The sequence below is a fragment of the Terrapene carolina genome, unplaced genomic scaffold (genome assembly GCF_002925995.2).
Source record: "Terrapene carolina triunguis isolate 2854851 unplaced genomic scaffold, T_m_triunguis-2.0 Scaffold62, whole genome shotgun sequence".
NCBI classification, from domain to species: domain Eukaryota; kingdom Metazoa; phylum Chordata; order Testudines; family Emydidae; genus Terrapene; species Terrapene triunguis.
Genome location: NW_020664413.1, coordinates 1,468,060 through 1,487,994, shown reverse-complemented (window position 1 = coordinate 1,487,994; position 19,935 = coordinate 1,468,060). Strand labels below are relative to the sequence as shown.

Here is a 19,935-nt window from a genome sequence, read left to right as displayed (position 1 = left end):
TCTGTAGGCTAGCGGGGGTCCCGTGCACACCAGCCCAGCCCGCGCACTAATTCGGATTCTGTCGGCTAACCGGGGTCCAGCCCAACACGCGCCCGAGCAGCCCGCCACTACCGGCCTAGGGGTCGCGCGCACCTGCCCGCCTCCGAGCGGAAGTGACGCGAGAGGGGGCGGGGCACAGAGCGGAAGCGGCGGCGCAGGCTCGGGCGGGTCCCCGGTGCGCGCAGCGGGCTCGGCTCCCTCCCCGGCCTCGGTCCCTGAGACCCCCCCCGCCCCGTCCCGCCGGCTCCCGGCCCCGCCATGATCCTGCTCGAGGTCAACAACCGCATCGTCGAGGAGACGCTGGCGCTCAAGTTCGAGGGCGCGGCCGCCGGGTGAGGGGGGGCCGGGGGGGGGGGGCGGGCGGGGGGGGGCCCCGGGCTGGGGGGCCGGGTGGGAGGGATCCGCGCCGGGTCCGGCCGTGCGGAGGCTCTGGCGGAGCCGGGACAGACCCGCTGCCCGCCCGGGGTGCGGCACTTCCGCAGCCGCTGGGGCCGCACCTTCCCCGGGGGTGGGTGCGAGGCGGGCGCCGCCTCCGCCCTGTGCCCCGGGCCGAGCCCTGCCGGGCGGGGAAGGGAGGCGGCCCGGGCTCCGGCCCCGCCCGGGGGAACCTGCCCCCCCACCCAGGGGCTGTTCTGGGGCGGAGCGGGTGGGTCTCAGCAGGGCCGCCCAATGCCACCCGCCCCCGGTTACCTGGGCAGTAGGGCCCGGGATTGCATGAGCCACCGGCTCTTGGGTCCCTGGCTCTGAGACCCGGAGCCCGGCCTGGCTCAGTTAGAACCTAGCAGGCAGCAAGGGCACCTCTAGGCCCGGTCCGCACACCGCTCTCCTCATGCGGGCGAGGAGAAAGGGGCATGGTTTGTACTGAAACTGTGTTACTGATACGGCCCCTAGTGCGGATGCATTTACGCCACCATAGAAGTGCTTCTACCGGGGTAGCTTAGTCCCCTTCCTGTATGGGAATCCGCTAAACTGGTATGAGCACTTTTATATTGGTATAGCTGCATCCACGTTTGGGGGTTTGTTCTGCATTATACTGGTGTAGTTAAAACCGTCCAACTCTTGTCTACACAAGGCCCTAGAAAATCAGTGTTCGCACAGAAAGCATTGGCATTATTTCTGAAGTGTACTTCCTGTTAGTGGAGTGGAGTTGCCAGCCCCCTTTCTGCACACTCACCATGCATCATGCAGGAACACTTGACAGGCCCCGTGTCAGGCGTGGGGGAAGGGACCTAGCCTCATGTCTCTTCCACTTCTTATCTATTACTCTAACGTTTCTTTGAAGAGATTTGCCTTGTGTGTGCAGAATAGTGGTAACCTGTGCAAAACGAGATATGCTTCTTCCTACTTCCCCCCCCAGCTTTCAGACATGGAATAGACCCTTACAAACGAACATGCTCATCTTTCATCTTTGTCCACTTGTGATAAAATAGGAATCTGGATAACCACCTAGCTTTGATCAATCCCTATTAGTTTTTGTAGGCTGTAGAGTAACTGTAGTTCTAAACAAATTGCTTTTCTCCTTACAAGCATCTAATGCAAAGATTTTTGCCAAGACATGGCAACCACATTATACACACAGCCCTCAGCTGACCCTGTTAAAACGCAGCTATTGCCAGGCCTGTATGGAGCAAACTATTGTCTGTGAGAAGTTGTCTCTCTCAAAGTTCCTCATTTGCCATGAGGCTTCATACTGAGGAGCTCTTCCTGTTGGAGGCAGCTTGGAGGACATGTCACTGTTCTTATCTAATAAAGCTATTACAGTCGAGGGAGCAGAGTACAGCCTTCAGAAATTCTGTTGCTTTATACCACTAAAATCACCATGTTGCTCCTTCTGTAACAGTTGCAGGCCTGCAGATTTCCATTCTACTCTACAATGAAGCACACATCTGCATTGGCCATACTCGCATGCAATACCAACTGTTTCTGGATTGGTTCCGCTTATCTCAGCGACTTGGTTTGCTGATGTGGGTGTCTGCCTTTACTTTATATTAATCTAAACACTACTTTTATGTTTTTAAAAATGAATCAAATAGACTTTATTTCTGTATAATCGTTGTCCCTTGGGCATGGTGATATAAGAGAAGAAGTTGTAACTTCTGCATTTTTTCCCCTAGCTGATACTAAGGCACTCTTGTCCAGGCAAGCACAGGGCCAAGACAAGGATCAGAAACATGTAGGGATGTATTTTTCAAGCTGTCATGTTTCTTATAAGTCATATGGAGTGGGTTTCAGTCTATGCCTTTATTAATTTGAGATCTCCAAATGTGTTCCATTATTCAAAGTCAAACCACAACTCTGGGGTGTATCCTTTTGGAAAATGGATGATTGTCCACAATGATATCTTAAAACCTTGGGGTGGCACAGGTGGCATTTGCTTTATGCCATTTTAGCTATTGTTTTTTTGGGGTATATCTTGGGAACCATTGCAGGATGCTCATGATGAGGGAAAAATCGTGGGAATTCAGTAACAGGAACAAATCAAGTCTGGACATCTTACCTGAAATAATCATCGTTTTCCCCCTTTGGTCCAAATAACTTGAATTGAGCAAGTGTGTGGTGAGAGCGGACAGACTTGAACATACCCGCTATCATAGAGGCAGTTATGTCTAATGTTTAGAACACAGGACTGGGAATCGGAAGGCATGAGTTGTAGTTCCAGCTTTGCCACTGACTTGCTATATGTCCTTGGTCATGACACTTAACTTAGCTCTGTTTTCCCAGATGTAGAACAGGGATGATATCAACCTTGTGTAAAACTTTCAGAGCCTCAGATGAAAGATACTTTGCACTTTTATAGACTTATAGTAGAACTTACTTCTGAAATCCAGCTTAGCTCCAGTTTAAGATATGTTTATAGTATCATTGGTGTACATAGCTGGGCAACAAGCTCCCTGCTCTGAGAAATGTACTGTGTAAAGGTGTGATCCTGCAGACTGTGAGTTCCATTTACTCCTATGGAAATTACCAGTGCGATAGGCATCTTAAAAGACAGATTAATAGCACTTCACAGGATAGGGCCTTATATGTCTCTCTCAAACGAATCTTTCCTTTCCTCTGAAGGTTTTAAATTCTTGCTTAGAATTTACTGATCTGGTTTCATATATTGCTGAGCTCTTCATTCTGTCTCCCACTCGAACCATGAGAGCTGCCAAGTTGAATGAGGTTCTTGATGGTTCATTGCATCCACCCACCAGTATGCAGGAATCCCAGAATGTCAAGTCCTGGGTGTTCTTTATAAAGAAAAACCCATGAAAATGATGGAATCTATGACTCCTTTGGCAGCCATGACAAAAATGCAGCCATACCGTCTTTAATGTTGGGTTTATAGAGCCTTTAAAGCTGTAGCCACACAATTTATTACCCTTATTACTTCATACATGTCACTTTAACTCCTTTGTTGCTGGACACTGTCGCATCTTCTGCAGCAGAACGCTTCAGCATTTGTGCCCTACGATGAGAAAGCAGCCCTGGGAGTAAAAGTGGTTACCGTTAACTATTTGCGTTTGTCCTCTCACCTTTAAAATGGTTTTAGAACTATTGGAACTCCGCAGGATGTCGTGGTTGGGAGTGTCTGACATGCTTCTGTTGAATAGTTTAAATCATCTTCATTATATTGTCTTAAATCATTTTAGCAGGAATTGCAGCAGAACCAGGTTGTCCGATTTGAGTGACCTATCCGTTTAGAATGTAAGCTTCTCCAGGCATGCACCATGTCGTGAACAGCACCGAGCGCACTCTTGGTGGTTAATACAGAAAAATGTGGGTGCTAGCCAGAGAACTAAACGTGTAGCCAAAGGTAGATACCAAATTGATGGCTTAGATCCCCATGCTGTCCAGGGAAGCCTTGCAAGAGGTGACTGGGGAAGTGGATTTTTTAAGCCTGGACTTAACTTAACAATTGGTTCTCTCATGGAGTCCCCCAGCAGACAGCACAAGGTCAGCAAGGTGAATGCTTGCAGTGTGGCTGCTGCGAACCAGAAAGGAAGTGCGTGTGGTTATGGTGCTATATGTGATGGAGCAAGGCTCCAGCTACATTTCTTTGACTGTGCCATGTCCCAGTACTCTTAATACACTGAACTTCTGTCGTGCCTTTCAGCCAAGGAGCTCAGAGCATTTTATGAACCAGTCTCACACCAGGTTCATTTCTCCACCTTATAAATGAGGGGAAATGCTAGGCTGGAGAGGTGACGTGGCCACGGTCAAAGAGTGTCAGAGCTAGTAATAGAATTCAGAGCCCCTGACTCCCAGTCTCCTGCTCTAACCAGTAGACCATGCCTCCTTGCTTTGATCCTTCCCTAGGTGTAATGCAGGTCATTGTAAGCTGTATCAGGCATCAGGAGACGCTATCTTACCCCTCTTGGGTGAACCTGTACATAGACTCCAGTGATTGCAAAGTGATGCTCTGTCCTTTAAGGCAGCGGTTCTCAACCAGTGGTCTGCAGCCACCTGGGGGTCCACGAGCCCTTTCAGGGGGTCGGTGGGGCCCCACTGCTGAAACCCCAAACCCCGGTGGGGGCCCCCCCCCGGGGGGGAAGGCCCAAACCCCCCCCCCCCCCCCCCCCACGGGGCTGAAGTCAGGAGCTACATGGGGCTGAAGCCCCATTCCTGGCGCCTCCCCATGGGGATGGTGCGGGGCTGAAACCCTGAGCTCCCCTTCCCTCCCTGAAGTCAGAGCGACAGGGAGCTGAAACCCCAAGCTTCCCCCAACCCCCTCCCACTGAAGCCGGGAGCGGCAGGGCTCAAGCCCTGAGCCCATAGGCAGAGTTCAGGGGGCCTGAGGGTGTTGCCCCCTCCCAAATGGCAGTGCCTTACCTAGAGTGGGGCAGTCCTGGGGGCACCCACCCTCTGGCCAGATCCTAGGCGGGAAGCCAGAGCCAGGCAGTGAGGGGCAGCTGCTCCTCTGGGTGGTGGTGCTGTGGAGTGGGCAGCCGTGGCATTCCCCCATCTGCTGCTGGCGCCAGGGTTTGCGGCTGCTCCTCCGCTCCCAGCCCCCTTTGACTGCTCCCGCAGCTGGTCAGGGTTACCCACGCGGGGACCCAGCTCTGGGACTGGCAGAGCCCTCGGGGAGCAGCCACTGGCACACAGCCCCTGACAGGTGGGTGGCCTCCTGAGATGAGGTGCAGGTGGCGCTCCCTCCCTGGACCCTGCTGTGCAGAGCTGGCCCGAGCCCTGCCCCTCCCTCCCCAAAATAGAAGTCAAACTACACCAATGTCAGGAGCCCTGAGTCATCCCCCGCTGGGCCTTGGAGTTTTATAGCATGTTGAGGTGGGCCTCAGAAAGAAAAAGGTTGAGAACCCCTGGTGTAAGGCTTTACGCTTTGAAGAAGTTCATTTTTATCCTTCAAAGTTGGAGACTAGAATACCTGTGCATTGCATAGCTCTGCCAGTACCCTCACTGGCCTTCGTTGTTTGGTCCAGGCATTTTCATTGTGAGCTGTGATCCTCTAGCCAGCCTACCTATGCGATTACTAGCCAAGTCTGCATTTGCACGTGCTCTTGATGAATATAGAAGATGAGAGGACAGTTTGAACAAGATTTATAATTATCTTTCCTCTCTTTTTAAAAATTAATTATTGTTACATGTGGCTGCGAACATTTGTAGCCTGAGTAATGAAGCTGAGGAACTTGGCACTTGCCCGAGTCAAAACTGAGGAAGTGCTGTCAGATGAGGATTTGCTGTTACGTGCATGTTGGAAGCTGCAGATCTTCTTGAAGCTATAGTTCTGCTAGGGGTGAAAAATCGGATTTGGACTTCAATATACATTAAGTGGAGTTAATGTAACATGCTTATAGACGAGCCAGTGTAATAATCTTCTAGAAAAACCAGTTGATGGAGGAAGTTGAGCAGGAAGAAATTGTACCTGCCAGAACCCTTTTTGTATTCTAAGCACAGAGCAGATGGGGGGTTTAGTGAGTATTTGATTGCATGTGTGTGGTTTGGACTTGATTAATATTAAGGTTGTTGGGAAATGGGCAACTGCCTTTGGTAGGAACTGCTGCCATTTTAGGTTCAGGGTTCAGATGGATTTGTCAATCAGGTCTGTCTTGTATTTAGATTGAATTATTTTTGGTGTGGGAGCCTTTTTTCTTTGTCTTTTAGGACAGAAGGTAGCAAAAAGAAAAGACTGTTGTATTTTCGCAGTTCAGGTGAACTTGAGATAGCAACATAGGGATAAAGAGGAGCTCATTATTCACGTACTGTTTGAAACCTTGCGGTTGTGGAAAAGCTAGACAGGCTGACATCAGAGAGAGCTGTGTTGATTGGGGATAAGTGAACTCCAGTTCAGTGCCAAATTGAGTAAACTTGATTTTTGAGGAACATGGTTCCACAATTTTAAGAGCTGCAGCGGGCAATACATGTTTACAGGCCCAGGAAGGGAAGAGCAGGATGCAGCGAGAGAAGGTCTTGGGTGGATGATGTGGTATTCTCCATGGATCAAAAGGACTATTCATCCACAAAGACATGAGCAGAGGGTTGTAGGGGCTGGGCTACCATGGTTGCATACCTCCAGTAATGGAGATGCCACATAAGAAGAATAAGGTTCCACAGTGCAGGCCACTTGGATATGCAAACTGAGGTTGCAGTGATTCTGTAGGTACTATACTGCTAGCTCTTGTAGTTGTGAATTTAAAGGAATCCCTTACTTAAGCAATGTGATGTATTTAAATGTAAGACTCTGAAAGGAGCTTTTATAATGGATTTTGCCAGCAATCTGCAGGATAAATGCCGGATGCGCCTCATCATCTGTATGACCGGCACTAGTAATCCAGCTACTTCACCTGTTCTATTTGGAGCCCATTTTAAACCGATAGTGTTGTGTGAGCACCTCCAATCTAATCCCCGGTTTCCAGTTGCTTGTACACTTCTGAAACTTTTAGCTGGGGGGATGAAATTTTTTTAGACTTGATCTCTAAGTTGAAATCTGGCAGGAAAACTCGTTGAGAAATGCCTGTGAGTATTTCTTTTTCTACAGCCGTTTAGGGCAAGGTGCAAAGTAAATGGGTAGGGGCTCTACTCCCTTCTTAAGCAAAGTCTTTGCCTCGTTCACTGCACGTATTGTGTATAACATACTTTCCCCGACTCTGGTCCAGCATGCACAAGAGTAGTATACAGTAGCAGAAGATGTTACACTTATAGGTAAGGTTCTAGAAAATACTATTTCTCTGAGCTTGGCAAATGGTGTGTGATCATGTAATTAAAAACTGTTGTGTTACCTATGCATGAGAGGGCAGAGTTAAGGTTGCATGTGCATCCTTAACTTTAGTATTTCCTGACTCTGGGGTGTTTAACTGTACCACCTAAAAGTTCCCTACTTGGGACTTTTGCTGAAATATTGCTAGTCCGTGCTGTCTTTTACATTCGAGTGAATATAATGCTCACAAAAACAAACTGATGCACTGTGCATTCCTTGCCCATGCCTTATTACTGCTCTATCCCTCTGCATTAATTCCTATCAAAGAATAACCTATTCGTGGCTGTGGTGTCAACAAAATACTTTGGGGAGGTGCTATGCACATTATTCACAATATTTTGCTCCTGGCCACTAGGACCCCTTTGCTATTATGTTCATGGACCTCCCTTGAGCAGAACCACCCTGCCAGTCACCTTAAATTGTGTGATGAATTGATATGCACCAGTGGAATTTTTGTTTATCTGCTGTGGGCTGATACCCAGGAGCAGACATTAATTTGATGTGACTTGGGAACTGCTCCCTATTCCAGAGCAGAAGTTATAATACAGACGTGCCTTTTGAAGTGGAGTGGGAAGCAACTTCCAAAGACCCAGCTGGGAGCAGAGATTAGAGAGAGAGGTCAGCAAGTAATAGTGATTTTTAAACTAAAAGATCTGCCCCAAGGCAGCTTGCATCACTTCTTCCAAGTGCTGTGTTATCTTTGCTGCTGCAGCAGTGCAAAAGATTGAGACTCTCCAGTTTTGTAAAGAAGGAGGCTATTGCCTTTCACAGCTGCTAACTTACAGAAAGAAGTGACGTCTCATCATCATGGCATTGCTAGTACCAGTGAGGGCTGGATAAGCCCACCAAATCCACTTGCACTTAGACCTCAGCCTCGGGATAAGTGCCTCTCCTACCCCAGCAAAGCAATTATATGAATTACACTCAGCCCTAGCTTTAATGCCTTTCATTGCATCAGTCTTGCTGTAGGTCTGTGCTGAGCTTGGCACACCTTGCTGCATTCCTGGGTCTCCACAGCAATGATTGAAATGGAGCTGTCTGCAAACAGAGCAGATGGCAGGGCAAAGCAGTGGCTTTTATCATGCAAAAAACCCATTAACATTGTTCGGTTCTGAAACAAGGGATGAAAACAAATTCCAAACCACTGCTCTCTCTCCAGCCTTTTTGTAATTTCCCTGATATGCCAAGGTGTGCCTAGCATCTGCCAGTGTGTTCTTGCCGACAGCGAGCAAGATTCAACAAAAGATCCCACACCTAGAGTGGGGCAGCCTGGTTGTGACCACAGACACCCTGAAAGACATGTTTGTGTAGATGCCAGCTTGATTTATTTGCTGAATTGGGCCTTTTGTACCTTGCACCCAGTCCAGTAGTGGCTGCTAGATTCTCTTTTTAAAATAAGGAGACATATACCACAAAATGGGTAAACTGTCAATCCCCAAATTGTATGCAGTGTTGTTGTAGCTGTGTCCGTCCCAGGATGTTGGAGAGACAAGGTGGGGGGAGTTAATATCTTTTATTGGGCCTACTTTTGCTGTTTAGAGCTCTGTGTAAGCTCGAAAGCTTGTCTCTCTGACCGACAGATGTTGGTCCAATAAAAGATATCACCTCCCCCACCTGGTCCCGCTAATCTCCAGATTGTTTATCTTGTTTGTCCTCTGTAGAATTCCCTGCCCATACCTTACTACTACCTTTGTATTTCTTCCCATCAGAGAATGCCACCTTAGTGGCTATGGTTTCAACAGCACCTCTCAGGATGCAGAGGCAGCAGGCAAACCACTTACCATGGATCATAGCAAGTTCACCCTTCAGAAACACTCAATTCCATCAGAGTAGTTAGTGCCAGTTTAACTCCATCGCCTGGAGAAATGCAACCTTTCAGGGTATTGTTAAGCTTTTAAGCTTAGAGCATATGAAGATAAAGTGAAATATTTTAAACATTTATATTTGTTTGGGATCCTAAATTACAAACAGAATGCCTGGATACAGTTTAAATTTATACGATGAAACACCCATTTGAAAAGCTTCCTGTTCTATTCACCTACCAGGATCCACGCTTAGAGGAAGGGTCTTTCTGTGGCATCGCTAACATCTAAAGTACTGTAGGGGCTGCAGTTCCCTGCCATGCTTTACATGGTTATGATGATGTCCGTGCTTGCTGGGGGACCACTGACTCCAAAACTGTCATCTTGGGAGGCTAAAAATAAGTTTTGTTTTCAAAATGCATTTCTTAGTAATGTTAAGGCTATGCATGCATTGTGAATTGCTTAGGATCTCAGACTCCGATGCAGAATTCCGGTATCTATTAATAGACTATGAATAATAATATACTAAAATGGCAAGATTGTTTTCAAAACCTGGGTCTAGCGGTTGGGGTAAAATCATTGCTCACAGTGAGAGTGATGGGGAGATGGCAAAGTACAGAACTCTTGTCAGTAACATCTTTCCTAATTGAATAGTATTAAGGGGTTATACAGTTGGGGCTTTCAGAAAAAGCCACTTCTCCTAATCAGAAACGTGGACATGGGGCTTTTTAAAACAAGTACACCAATGTTTCTGTACAATTTTAAGGGGGCTGTGATTTGATTTTTGACATCCGATGTTTTCTATTCTTTAGGAACAAACCAGAGGCAGTAGAAGTAACATTTGCAGGTACGTTTCACAACATTTTCATCTCCTTTAAAAAAAGTCAAGCTTGTCTGGCCTGACTGTCGCAATGTCTGGTGTACTCAAATTCACCTAGCACCACATGGAGAGGTTTGTTTAATTGACAAACCTGCGCCTTTATGTGTATGTGCCACACAGTATAGTATAGTATTTAGTAGGCATTCCTGTTGGCTGAATTATTTAAAGAACTGTGCTTGGACTTGGTTCAGCTCTTTTCTCCATCCATCCTCCTCACCTGATGCACTCGCCGATGACAACGAATTAAATGGTCACAGCACTTATAAAGTGAATGAACTAAATGGTTGTAACTTGTTTCCCCTATGTGCCAGGATGTTTCATGCCCATAATGGCATGTGTAATGAGGTATGTAACATCCATCTGGATACAGCAGATAGGAGTCTGATTTAGGATGATAAGCACTCAAATGGCCAAGATAAACTGAAAGTCTGTTCCCTGTAGCTTAGTCTCCAATGAGATGGGATTTGATTTGAAAACTATAAGCGAGTATTCATCGTGCAGTTCAAATTTTAGATTCCAATGACCAGTTAGAGTTGTACTGCTCTGTGGAGAAACCCAACTTAAACAGAGCTTTTAAATTAAACAAAACAGAGGCCGTACAGCCCATTCTGCCTTCTGAACCAAAGCGGGGAGCCTAGAAAGAAAACTGCCCAGGGACTCTGCTACTGCACTGACTGCTCTCTGCGCAAGCACATCCTGCTGCTTTTCTGGGTTTCGAATTCCCCACTTTCAGATATTTGTAACCCACATAGTGCAGTGTGTGTCAGACATGTGGGTGCTAATGGCAACCCTCAAGCCGAGTGGAGAGACAAAAGTTAACCATCTGAGAGATCTCAATACGCTTGTATGGATTAAGGATGTGGCAAATTTGTCAGTGATAGTTGAAACAAGACTAGGCTAAACTTTAACTTGGGATACAAAGTTGTCAGGGATCATTGTAGTCTTTGTTACTAATCTCCAGTATTCCTCATAACTTTCCTTAATTACAGACTACTGTGCTTGAGGGCCCAGTAATATGGGAGATCTTTATACCATGCAGTTCCTATTTTGAAAAACCTTTACATTATGCAATGCTTTGGAACTAAGAAATTACATGAGTTCCTAACCGCCCTCTCCTCTGCTTCCGTCCAAGATTTCGATGGAGTCCTTTACCATATTTCCAACCCCAATGGAGACAAGACGAAAGTGATGATCAGTATTTCTCTGAAATTCTACAAAGAGCTACAGGAACACGGTGCAGATGAGGTGAGTGGCTGCATTTCTGGTTTTCCCTTTCTTCCTGGGATTCTAGGCCCTGGTCCTGCACACGCTTTCTGTTGTGTGTACTTAACTGGACTACCGTGAGGGGTCCCACTGACTACAATGGATCAAGATCCTACCGAGGCCCTGTGGGTTAGAAAAGTGTCTGTAAAGTTGCACCATGTAATAGACACCGTGTTACTCCCATCGCCAACACAGAGTGCGCACGATTCTGGAAGAACAGGCTAAATTCTGTTCCTATCGATATTTGATAAGTTCCAGTTACAGAGCGTTTGTTTCTGATGAGAGCATGAGAGGTAGAAGAGCACAGCTGATTTTTCAGATTCCCCTAATGGCGTGTAGGGCACCGGCAGCTAGAAATATCCTCTTGTAAACTGAACTCACTGGCTAAGGAAGTCACAGTGTGAATAAATATGGAATCCCACAGTGTTGCTTTTCTTATTCTAACCACACTTGAAAGCAAATGAAAGGCTGCCTTTAACATGCACACGCCTTTATCTGCAGGCCGCACTGCCTCGTTCCGCTTTTGTAGCAGGTTTAGTTCCTGTTCAACTGTGCTTATGCTGCAGAGAGCCATTTATGGTAGAAAGAAAAGGCCTTTATGAACATCTGTGCGTTGTGGTTGGATCTTGAAGCAGGAAGTATGACTCAGTTCCTGAATTAGTTTTCAAATCTCCTCATGTTACCTAATGGGGTTCATGCTGCACATCTCAGCAGAGAGACATGCAGCACTTTACCTTTGGGTGTCTTCTGTTGGTTTTTCCTGTGAAAGTAGGGGGAAATTGCTCATAACTCTTGGAGTTACTTACACATGACTGGAAAGTGTCTCAAACCTAGAGAATTCCAACAAGGGGAGAGTTTGAATGGTCAAACAGTGCTCGAATAAGTACAATTATCTTGTTACTGCCTTCTATTGACATTAATATGAAGTTCTGTGTAGACGCAGCTGGAGCGTCATGTTCCATCTTCACCCAAACAGCTATGTGGGATCTGTAGTCTCTGTGGGCTGCACTTCCATGTGGAAGGTTAGGGCCTCATTTCTGGCTCCCCCAATATAGATTCTCAGTGTATTTCTTCATTAGAGGGAGAATTAAAATATTTTTTAAAATACAAATATCTGTGTTGGTTTCCAAATCACTGACTAAATCCATCACGTGCTTGTACTTGGAAAGGACAATTCCATTTTAAAATAAAATCATTTAAATAATTAGTTTGTCTTTTGCACTGTGGAGGAGACTAGATTTAGTGTCCCCTGCTGCAATTGATGGTCTTGCCAGCACCCTCGACGGCATGAGGAGTGCAGAGTGGCTGTTCCCATCACAGCTTAAATATCTGCGTTGTCATCAGCCGTTGCTAGAGAAATGCTGATCACTGGATGTGGGTGTTGGCATTCAAAAATCACTTAATCCTTGATGCAAAGTCCGTTAGCAGATGGGGTCAGCTGAATGTCTGTTGTCTCCTGTCACGCAGAATCAGGGCCCCGCGCACTAGGTGGCATAATGGGACCAACTTCTGCAGCAAGCACCCGTAAATTCAGCTGCAGTGTTAATTTATTCTGTTGCTATGAAATGCTTCTCATTCCCAGCTTCCTCACAGACATGCACAGCTACAGCTCAGAGTTGAAAATAGTCACTGATGTGAAATTCAGCACCGATTACTTTTGAAGATAGGGTCTTTCGCTATGCTGTCTAGGTGGCTCAGCTCCTGGGATGTTATCCAAACGGCTTGGCACAGAACCTCCCTCCCCCAGCCCCATATGTGCCAGGGAATGGGGGCGAGGAAGGATTGGCTTGTAGCTGGCGTCAGTGGGTAATCTCCCTCGCTCCTGCACTGTTCTTTAGCTTCTATGCTTCTGGTTCGCCCCTTCCTCTCTGGTTGCCCATCCCCTGCTGCCTGACCCATGGAACCATGGAAGGATCATGTATTGTAATCAGCTACCCCTGTGAGGAACTGCAGAGTAAGGTGTGGGTGCAGGCCGAGGAGATAGAAAACAAAAACAAAATGGTGAATTTTGCACCTTGGAATCACAACATCCCCAGAGCGCTACTTGAGATGAATGAGGCAGTTCATGTCTTTTCGAGCTATTGTCTGCAGAGAGCCTGAAGCAGGCAGGTGTTACTGAATTGATTTAGGCTTGATTCAGGTTTTCAAGATTATCTCTGCCACCATAAAGGCTAGACCTTTTTTAAAAGGAAAGTTTTGATTCTGGACAACAGTTCCGCACCAGAGTTCATGGCTGAGGAACCATAGTCTACACGGGAGGCCTGTCCAGAGTATAGGTGGAAGCTAGTTCTGTAAAACATGGAAGCCTGAGACTAATTGTCAGTGAGGCCAGCCACAGGGTTGTTGAGGCTCTGCATGCAGAAGCCCATCATTTGGGGTTCTGGCTGAAGACCAGATGTGGCCTAAACCCGTGTCCAGATAGCTGATGCAGGGCCTTTGAAAAAAGGGAGAAGGTGTTCGGGAAAAGAGCAGGATGTGCTGGAAGGGAAAGACTTACGCTGCCGATGTCTTGTCTGTTTCCTAGTTATTGAAGAGAGTGTATGGAAACTTCTTGGTAAACCCAGAAGCAGGTAAGCCTGAATATAATTAATTTTTTTTTAAAATGTGTGCAGACGGCAACGATGACTCTCTCGCTGCTTTATAAATGAGGTTCCGATGAGCACTGCGCTTTGACACCGTTGGGCTCTTAGTACAAATGAAAGGCATTTAAAACAAACCAAAAAAAAAATCAAGGTGGGCTGAGGTACAGCAGTGCAGAGCTTGTTTGCAGCACCGACTATTATTCTTGATTCCACCCCCGAGAAAGCCTCCGTTCCTCACAAGAGGGATTTTTGTTCTGTGTGATGAGACTGACAAGCATTTAATGAGATTCAGAAAACCATGGTTACTTGTAACAACCTCTCTTCCTCCTCACTCATTACAAAATTTAGGAGCAGGAACTACAGAGCCATCGCTTCTGCCCTTGAGATGGGGAAAGAAAGCTTAATCTTACCATGGCCCCTCTCTGAGTTCAGTTAGATGGCCCCTCCCTCCTCTGGGTTAGAAAGTGTCACACGCTGACGTTAGTGGAGTCCCACGCCCTTTAGTGCTTCGGAAGGGGTGAGAAGGAGACAACCTACAAGCTAATGTGGAGGGGTTTGCACAGTAGGATTTTGCCTCTGAAAGTGTCTAATTTCTCTTATTTAAGTAGGATTATAAATGGTTAAAGATGGATTAACCTCCCTTTCCAGGTTACAATGTCTCTTTGCTATATGACCTGGAGAACCTTCCTGCAGCCAAGGAGTCCATTGTGCACCAAGCTGGCATGCTGAAGCGGAACTGCTTTGCCTCTGTCTTCGAGAAGTATTTCAAATGCCAGGAAGAGGGGAAGGATGGGGAGAAGAGAGCTGTCATCCATTACAGGGACGATGAGACGATGTAAGCATGCCGAGTGCATCCCCTGTCCTGCCGCTCCCAAAGCATTCATCAGCACAGGAAAGTTGTGCCTGGCAGTGTTTAAATCTGCTCCAGGTCTTTGTGTTCAAACGTGTAGGAAGTACTGTGGTAAGCTGTGAAGTCCCCAGTGTTTTACGCGTTGGCTTGCTTATCCTTCAGCCTGTCAGCGGTGTGTAGCTAAGATAACACTTGTCCATCTGACTGACAGAGGTTTAATACCAAATGACCTGTTAGTGACATCACCTTTTACTGTGCGGGACAATGGAGTTCGACACTCAAATGCTAGGCCTTGTTCCCTGTGGAATGCTCAAGTTTCCAGGCCAAGGGGGGATTTGATATGTTCCAGCAGCTGTCCCTGCAAATGGCCAGTATTTCTTGCAGTTACTACAGTTCACTCCATGGAGCCCATCTTGTGACTTACCACAAGAATACGCTGACACAGATCACCTGGTGGCTGTGCCTCATTCATCTGGGTTGTATGTGGCAGCGGGAAACTGTTTTGCAAGCTGTGTGTGTTCCAGATGTGAAGTTTTAAGCTTGTCCTCACAGTGGCTTGGTTTTCCTCCAGGTACGTTGAGTCAAAGAAGGACCGCGTCACGGTTGTGTTCAGCACAGTATTTAAGGATGACGATGACGTGGTGATTGGAAAGGTGTTCATGCAGGTATGGAACCTGAAGGACATTGAGTTGTTTATAGGTGTTTATAAATGGCATCATCCAGAAATATACACACTTCTTCTAAAAGTAGAATCACTGAACAAGTAGATACTGAACTGAAGTGAGATCACTGGGGGCTTAATGCATGTAAATGCTTCACAGCAGCCTATTCTCTGTAGGACAGAACTCTACTGGATGGCCGTACCACGCTAATGAGCTTAGACAGTATCTCTTCTAATCTGGTCTGTCGTGTTGGCGTCTTTAATTATTGAATTCCTTGCTGGCTTAACACAGTCGATCATATTACATATTTACGTAATTCCTTTCATCACAAAATACTTCAGCATACACACAGTTCCACTGAAATGCAGACACCCGTGGTGTGGGTTTCAGCAGTAGCCAGCTAGAAGTCAGCACTGTGGGGGAAGGTTGAATTTTGGCAAAGGACACCAGAGCAAACCTTTGTTGTTGTGGGAAATGCCCTGACGTCCCTTTGTACCTGTATAATAGACAGGACCATGCAAAAATGCATTATCTCTAAGCAGCTCCAGATCACAGTGCAGGGCTGGATTTAGGGGCAGGCGACCGCCTGGGGTGCTGGGCTCGGGGGGGCTGTTTTTGTTAGCGACAAAAGGGAAAATAGAATGTTTGAAGTAAAATGTTTCAGGTATTCCATTATGTGGATTCGTTTTTCACTAACCTCCTAGAATGTTCTGGGCCTTTGTAGAATCTCGTGGAACGTTCCAGACATTCTGAGAACTACATTTTCCTTGAATCTCCTAGAATGTTGTCAGCCATGCCCTCGCGCGTTTATAAGGGGCAGGGTGTTGCCAGTCAGTCAATAAGATACAAGAACAAAGTGAAGTGAGAGCCTAGTTGCGATATTGTGAACCTTGTTTTGTTGTGTAATTCTGAAAGCTTAGAGGAAATGAATTTTTTCTTTGCTTATATATGGCATGAATAAATACAGATTTACAGATCCTAGCATGCAAATTTATTGTCTTGTATGACAAGAATAAATCATGCATGCAAGTCGTGCATCAAAGTCGTGAAATGGGCTACAAATGCAATAAAAATAAGGTATTGAAAAGTTTAATAAATGGGGGGAGGAGTGCGCTGAAAATACTCCTTGCCTGGGGCGCCATTTTGTCTAGGGCCAGTCCTGCCTCAGTGGATCAGTGTTATGCTGCATTCAGGAATCAGGCTGTTTTCTTCTTTGTGCCAAGAATGAATCCTATTAAAGCATATAGCTTCTCTCAATAAAAGCATTGCTCAAGGGAATGCTATAGCCAGCACAGTTGATATTAACAGCAAGGGGGAAGAAATATAAGCCGACGTGGGAAAAGAATGGGTTAAAGAATATTTGGACAAGTCAGATGTATTCAAGTTGGCAGGGCCCGATGAAATTCATTCTAGGGTACTTAAGGCACTAGCTGCAGCAATCTCAGAACCATTAGCAATGATCTTTGAGAACTCCTGGAGGACGGGTGAGGCTAGAGGACTGGAGAAGGGCAAACAAAATACCTGTCTGTGAAAAGGGGAACAAAGACGATCTGGGGAGTTATAGACCAGTCAGCCGAACGTCGATATCTGGGAAGATACTGGAACAGTTTATTAATCCATTTGTAAGTAGCTAGAGTTTAATAGGGTTATAAGGACTAGCCAGCATGGATTTATCAAGAACAAATCATGCCAAACCAAGCTTATTTCCTTCTTTGACAGGGTCTCTGGCCTAGTGGCTGCGGGAAAGCAGTAGCCATGATTTATCTTGATTTTAGTAAGGCTTTTGACACAGACCCACATGACATTGGGGGAGGGATAGCTCAGTGCTTTGAGCATTGGCCTGCTAAACCCAGGGTTGTGAGTTCAATCCTTGAGGGGGCCACTTAGGGATCTGGGGCAAAATCCAAACTTGGTCCTGCTCGTGAAGGCAGGGGCCTGGACTCGATGACCTTTCTGGGTCCCTTCCAGCTCTAGGAGATAGGTATATCTCCATATATAGTCTCATAAAGAAACTAGAGAATGTGGTCTAGATGAAATTACTATAAAATGGATACAAACTGGTTGTAAGACTGCCCTCGAAGCGTAGTAAGTAAAAAAAAACAAAAAACTGGGCATGTTTAGTCTTGGAAAAAGATTGCGGGGGGGGGAGAGAACCTGATAAGTCTTCAAGTATGATAAGGGCTGTTATAAAGAGGACAGTGATCAATTGTTCTCCGTGTCCACTGAAGGTAGGACAAGGAGTAATGGGTTTAATCTGCATCGGGGAGATTTAGGTTAGATATTAGGAAAGACTTTCTAACTATAAGGGTAGTCAAGTTGTGGAATAGGCTTCAAAGGGAAGTGGTGGAAACTCCATCACTGTAGGTTTTTAAGAACAGGTTGGACAAAACCCTGTTAAGGGTGGTCTGGGTTTACTTGGGCCTGCATCAGTGTGGGGGGCTGCACTTTGACCTCTCAAGGTCCCTTCCAGCCCTATATTTCTGAAAGTCTCCAAATGTATTCCACCTTAAAAGCTGCCCTAGTCTGCACTAATAGGCTGTTTTAGGGGGTTGGGGGTTTTTTGGTATTGCTTGTGATGTGTTTGAAAAATTATAAATATGCCTAGAGCCTGGGATAAGTGCTTTTTCATATCAATCTTAAAAAATCAATTATTTGTAGACTATTTTTCCCATCGTAGTTGTCACTTAGCCAAACTAGAGTTCTTCTCTTCTTCTAATAAACAATGTGCAGGTTATGTAACTGCTGTCTGAGTTTTCGTCCGTCTGACGTTCTGCCTGCACTTTCAGAACCCTTATCCAAACCACTTAAAAACACACACTTTTGTCCACGCACCAGCATTTTTCCCACCACAGCCATTTGCCAGATATGTTTATCCATCCATGCCTATTATGTTGCCTGTCCATGCATTCTGGGAAAAATCTGGGCAGCTGTTCTATAATGCCTCAGCAGGGGGTAGACTGCTTGGAGGACCTGTGTGTAGTGGCACAAGACATGTGGAGCAGTGCACTCTGGGAGGGAGGAGGACCAGCCAGTCTAGTCATACTGGCACAGCTAAGAGCCCTGTCCATATTGCAAACAGAGTGCCAGACTGATTATAAGAGAAGAGCTATGTGCCAGCCTAGGGGTGAAACCCAGCTAATGAGTATTAACCTTGTGATGGCTTAGTAGTCTAAACCTGTGATTCCAGCCTACATCAGCGAGCACGTTCCAGAGAAAGGCTCATGCTGGCTTCTTAGCTCGCACTGTATGTCTGCCTCTCTGCTGTGGCATGAGTTAAGAGCAGAGGATCTGCTTTAAACATGAAATCCCCAGCATTTGTCAAAGTCCCCAACTTTAAGTGCACAGTGCTACCCTGCTTCTGGGGTCCCTGAATTTCAGCTTTATGAAATGAGTGGAAACCACGGAGTTAATAAAACAGGTTTGAGGCTGCAGTGAGACTTCCAGGGGATGCTGCTCCAGACTCTCTACCCTCTGAAGCGTCTAAAAACTTGCTGTTCAAGCCGCAAGAATTTCCACTCTGAGTCATGCTAACTTGTTCCTCTAGATCTCGCCCTCCCTCTGCTCAGTTATGTAATGTGGCTGTGTCTAACATTAGCTACAACCGCTTTCCTTTCATGGAGAGAATACCACCATTAACCAGCTCAGCCGGGGCAAAGCTCTTTGAACTCTTTTATCCATTGGCCTTAGCAGTTGGAAGTCAAAGCTGTAAAGTTTAATACAGGGAGATCCCAGTAAACAGCCCCAGTAGATTAATTAGTAACCTACCTGAACACTTCCAGATCAGGGATGTGTGTAATTCTCCTTCCGTTTCTAGAGCAAGGAACATGCTATGGATATGGAGGGTGAAGGGTTCAGACACTGGAGACCATGCACAGCTAACAAAGGACAGCTGATAATAATCGTGTGATACATTTCATGTTGAGTTAGTGATGTCCACGTGCCTCACGTGAAAGGGTGAAGTTGCAAGTAGTGTGTATGTGGTTAATTAAGGAAAACAGCACTACATGGCCTGGGGTCTGGGTGAGGCCAGGAGGAAGGGCCCTCTCAGCCTGAAAAGGATGTCTGCAGGTCTTTCACACCTGTATATTCATGATATTAGAACTGTGGGACAAATCACTGCTTCACTTATTTTATTTCAGGTTAGGATAGTGCAAAGGGCCCATATACAAGCCGTGAGCACATCAATCGGATCTATTAGCAAACTAATACGTGTTTCAGTCAGCTCTTCTGCCAAGTAGCTGCTCTTCATACACCAGCCAGTACCCTCACCTCATGTCAAAGGGCACATGAAACAAATGTGCCCTGAAAGCTGACACATCTGGGCTATTTTGCAGGCGGGTCAGCGAGAGAGAGATACTAGAACCCTGGGGCCCATATGGGGAAACATCCTGCCAGCAGCCTCCCATCTGTTCTAACCTTAGGGGATTTTGCATTTTTGTAACCTGCAATTTATCACTAGTAGCATTTGGCTGGGTTTCACCTAGTTAGCGTTGGCTTAAGGCTTACAGTTTCAATTAGTACCCGTTCTTTCACATACTTCTCGTATTCTGCATGAAACGGGCCATTGCTGGCAGCTGACATTCTGAAATTCTCTTGGGTCCTAAAGAAGGAAACAGTTTTGCGATGAAATTGACGCTGTCAGAAGCAGCTCACCTAGAAAAGCCC

General features: G+C 46.3%; 1 protein-coding gene across 1 annotated transcript in view; it reads left to right on the top strand.

Annotated features, from left to right (window-relative positions):
- Nucleotides 1-293: 293 nt before the first annotated feature.
- Nucleotides 294-19,935, top strand: part of ARPC2 (actin related protein 2/3 complex subunit 2) — a 33,386-nt gene continuing 13,744 nt past the window's right edge. Inside the window, exons 1-6 of the mRNA XM_026647371.2 lie at nt 294-371; nt 9,846-9,880; nt 11,046-11,158; nt 13,701-13,746; nt 14,407-14,593; nt 15,180-15,273. Coding sequence (XP_026503156.1) covers nt 298-371; nt 9,846-9,880; nt 11,046-11,158; nt 13,701-13,746; nt 14,407-14,593; nt 15,180-15,273 — 549 coding nt within the window. The 5' untranslated portion in view covers nt 294-297. The remainder of the gene's footprint in view (nt 372-9,845; nt 9,881-11,045; nt 11,159-13,700; nt 13,747-14,406; nt 14,594-15,179; nt 15,274-19,935) is intronic.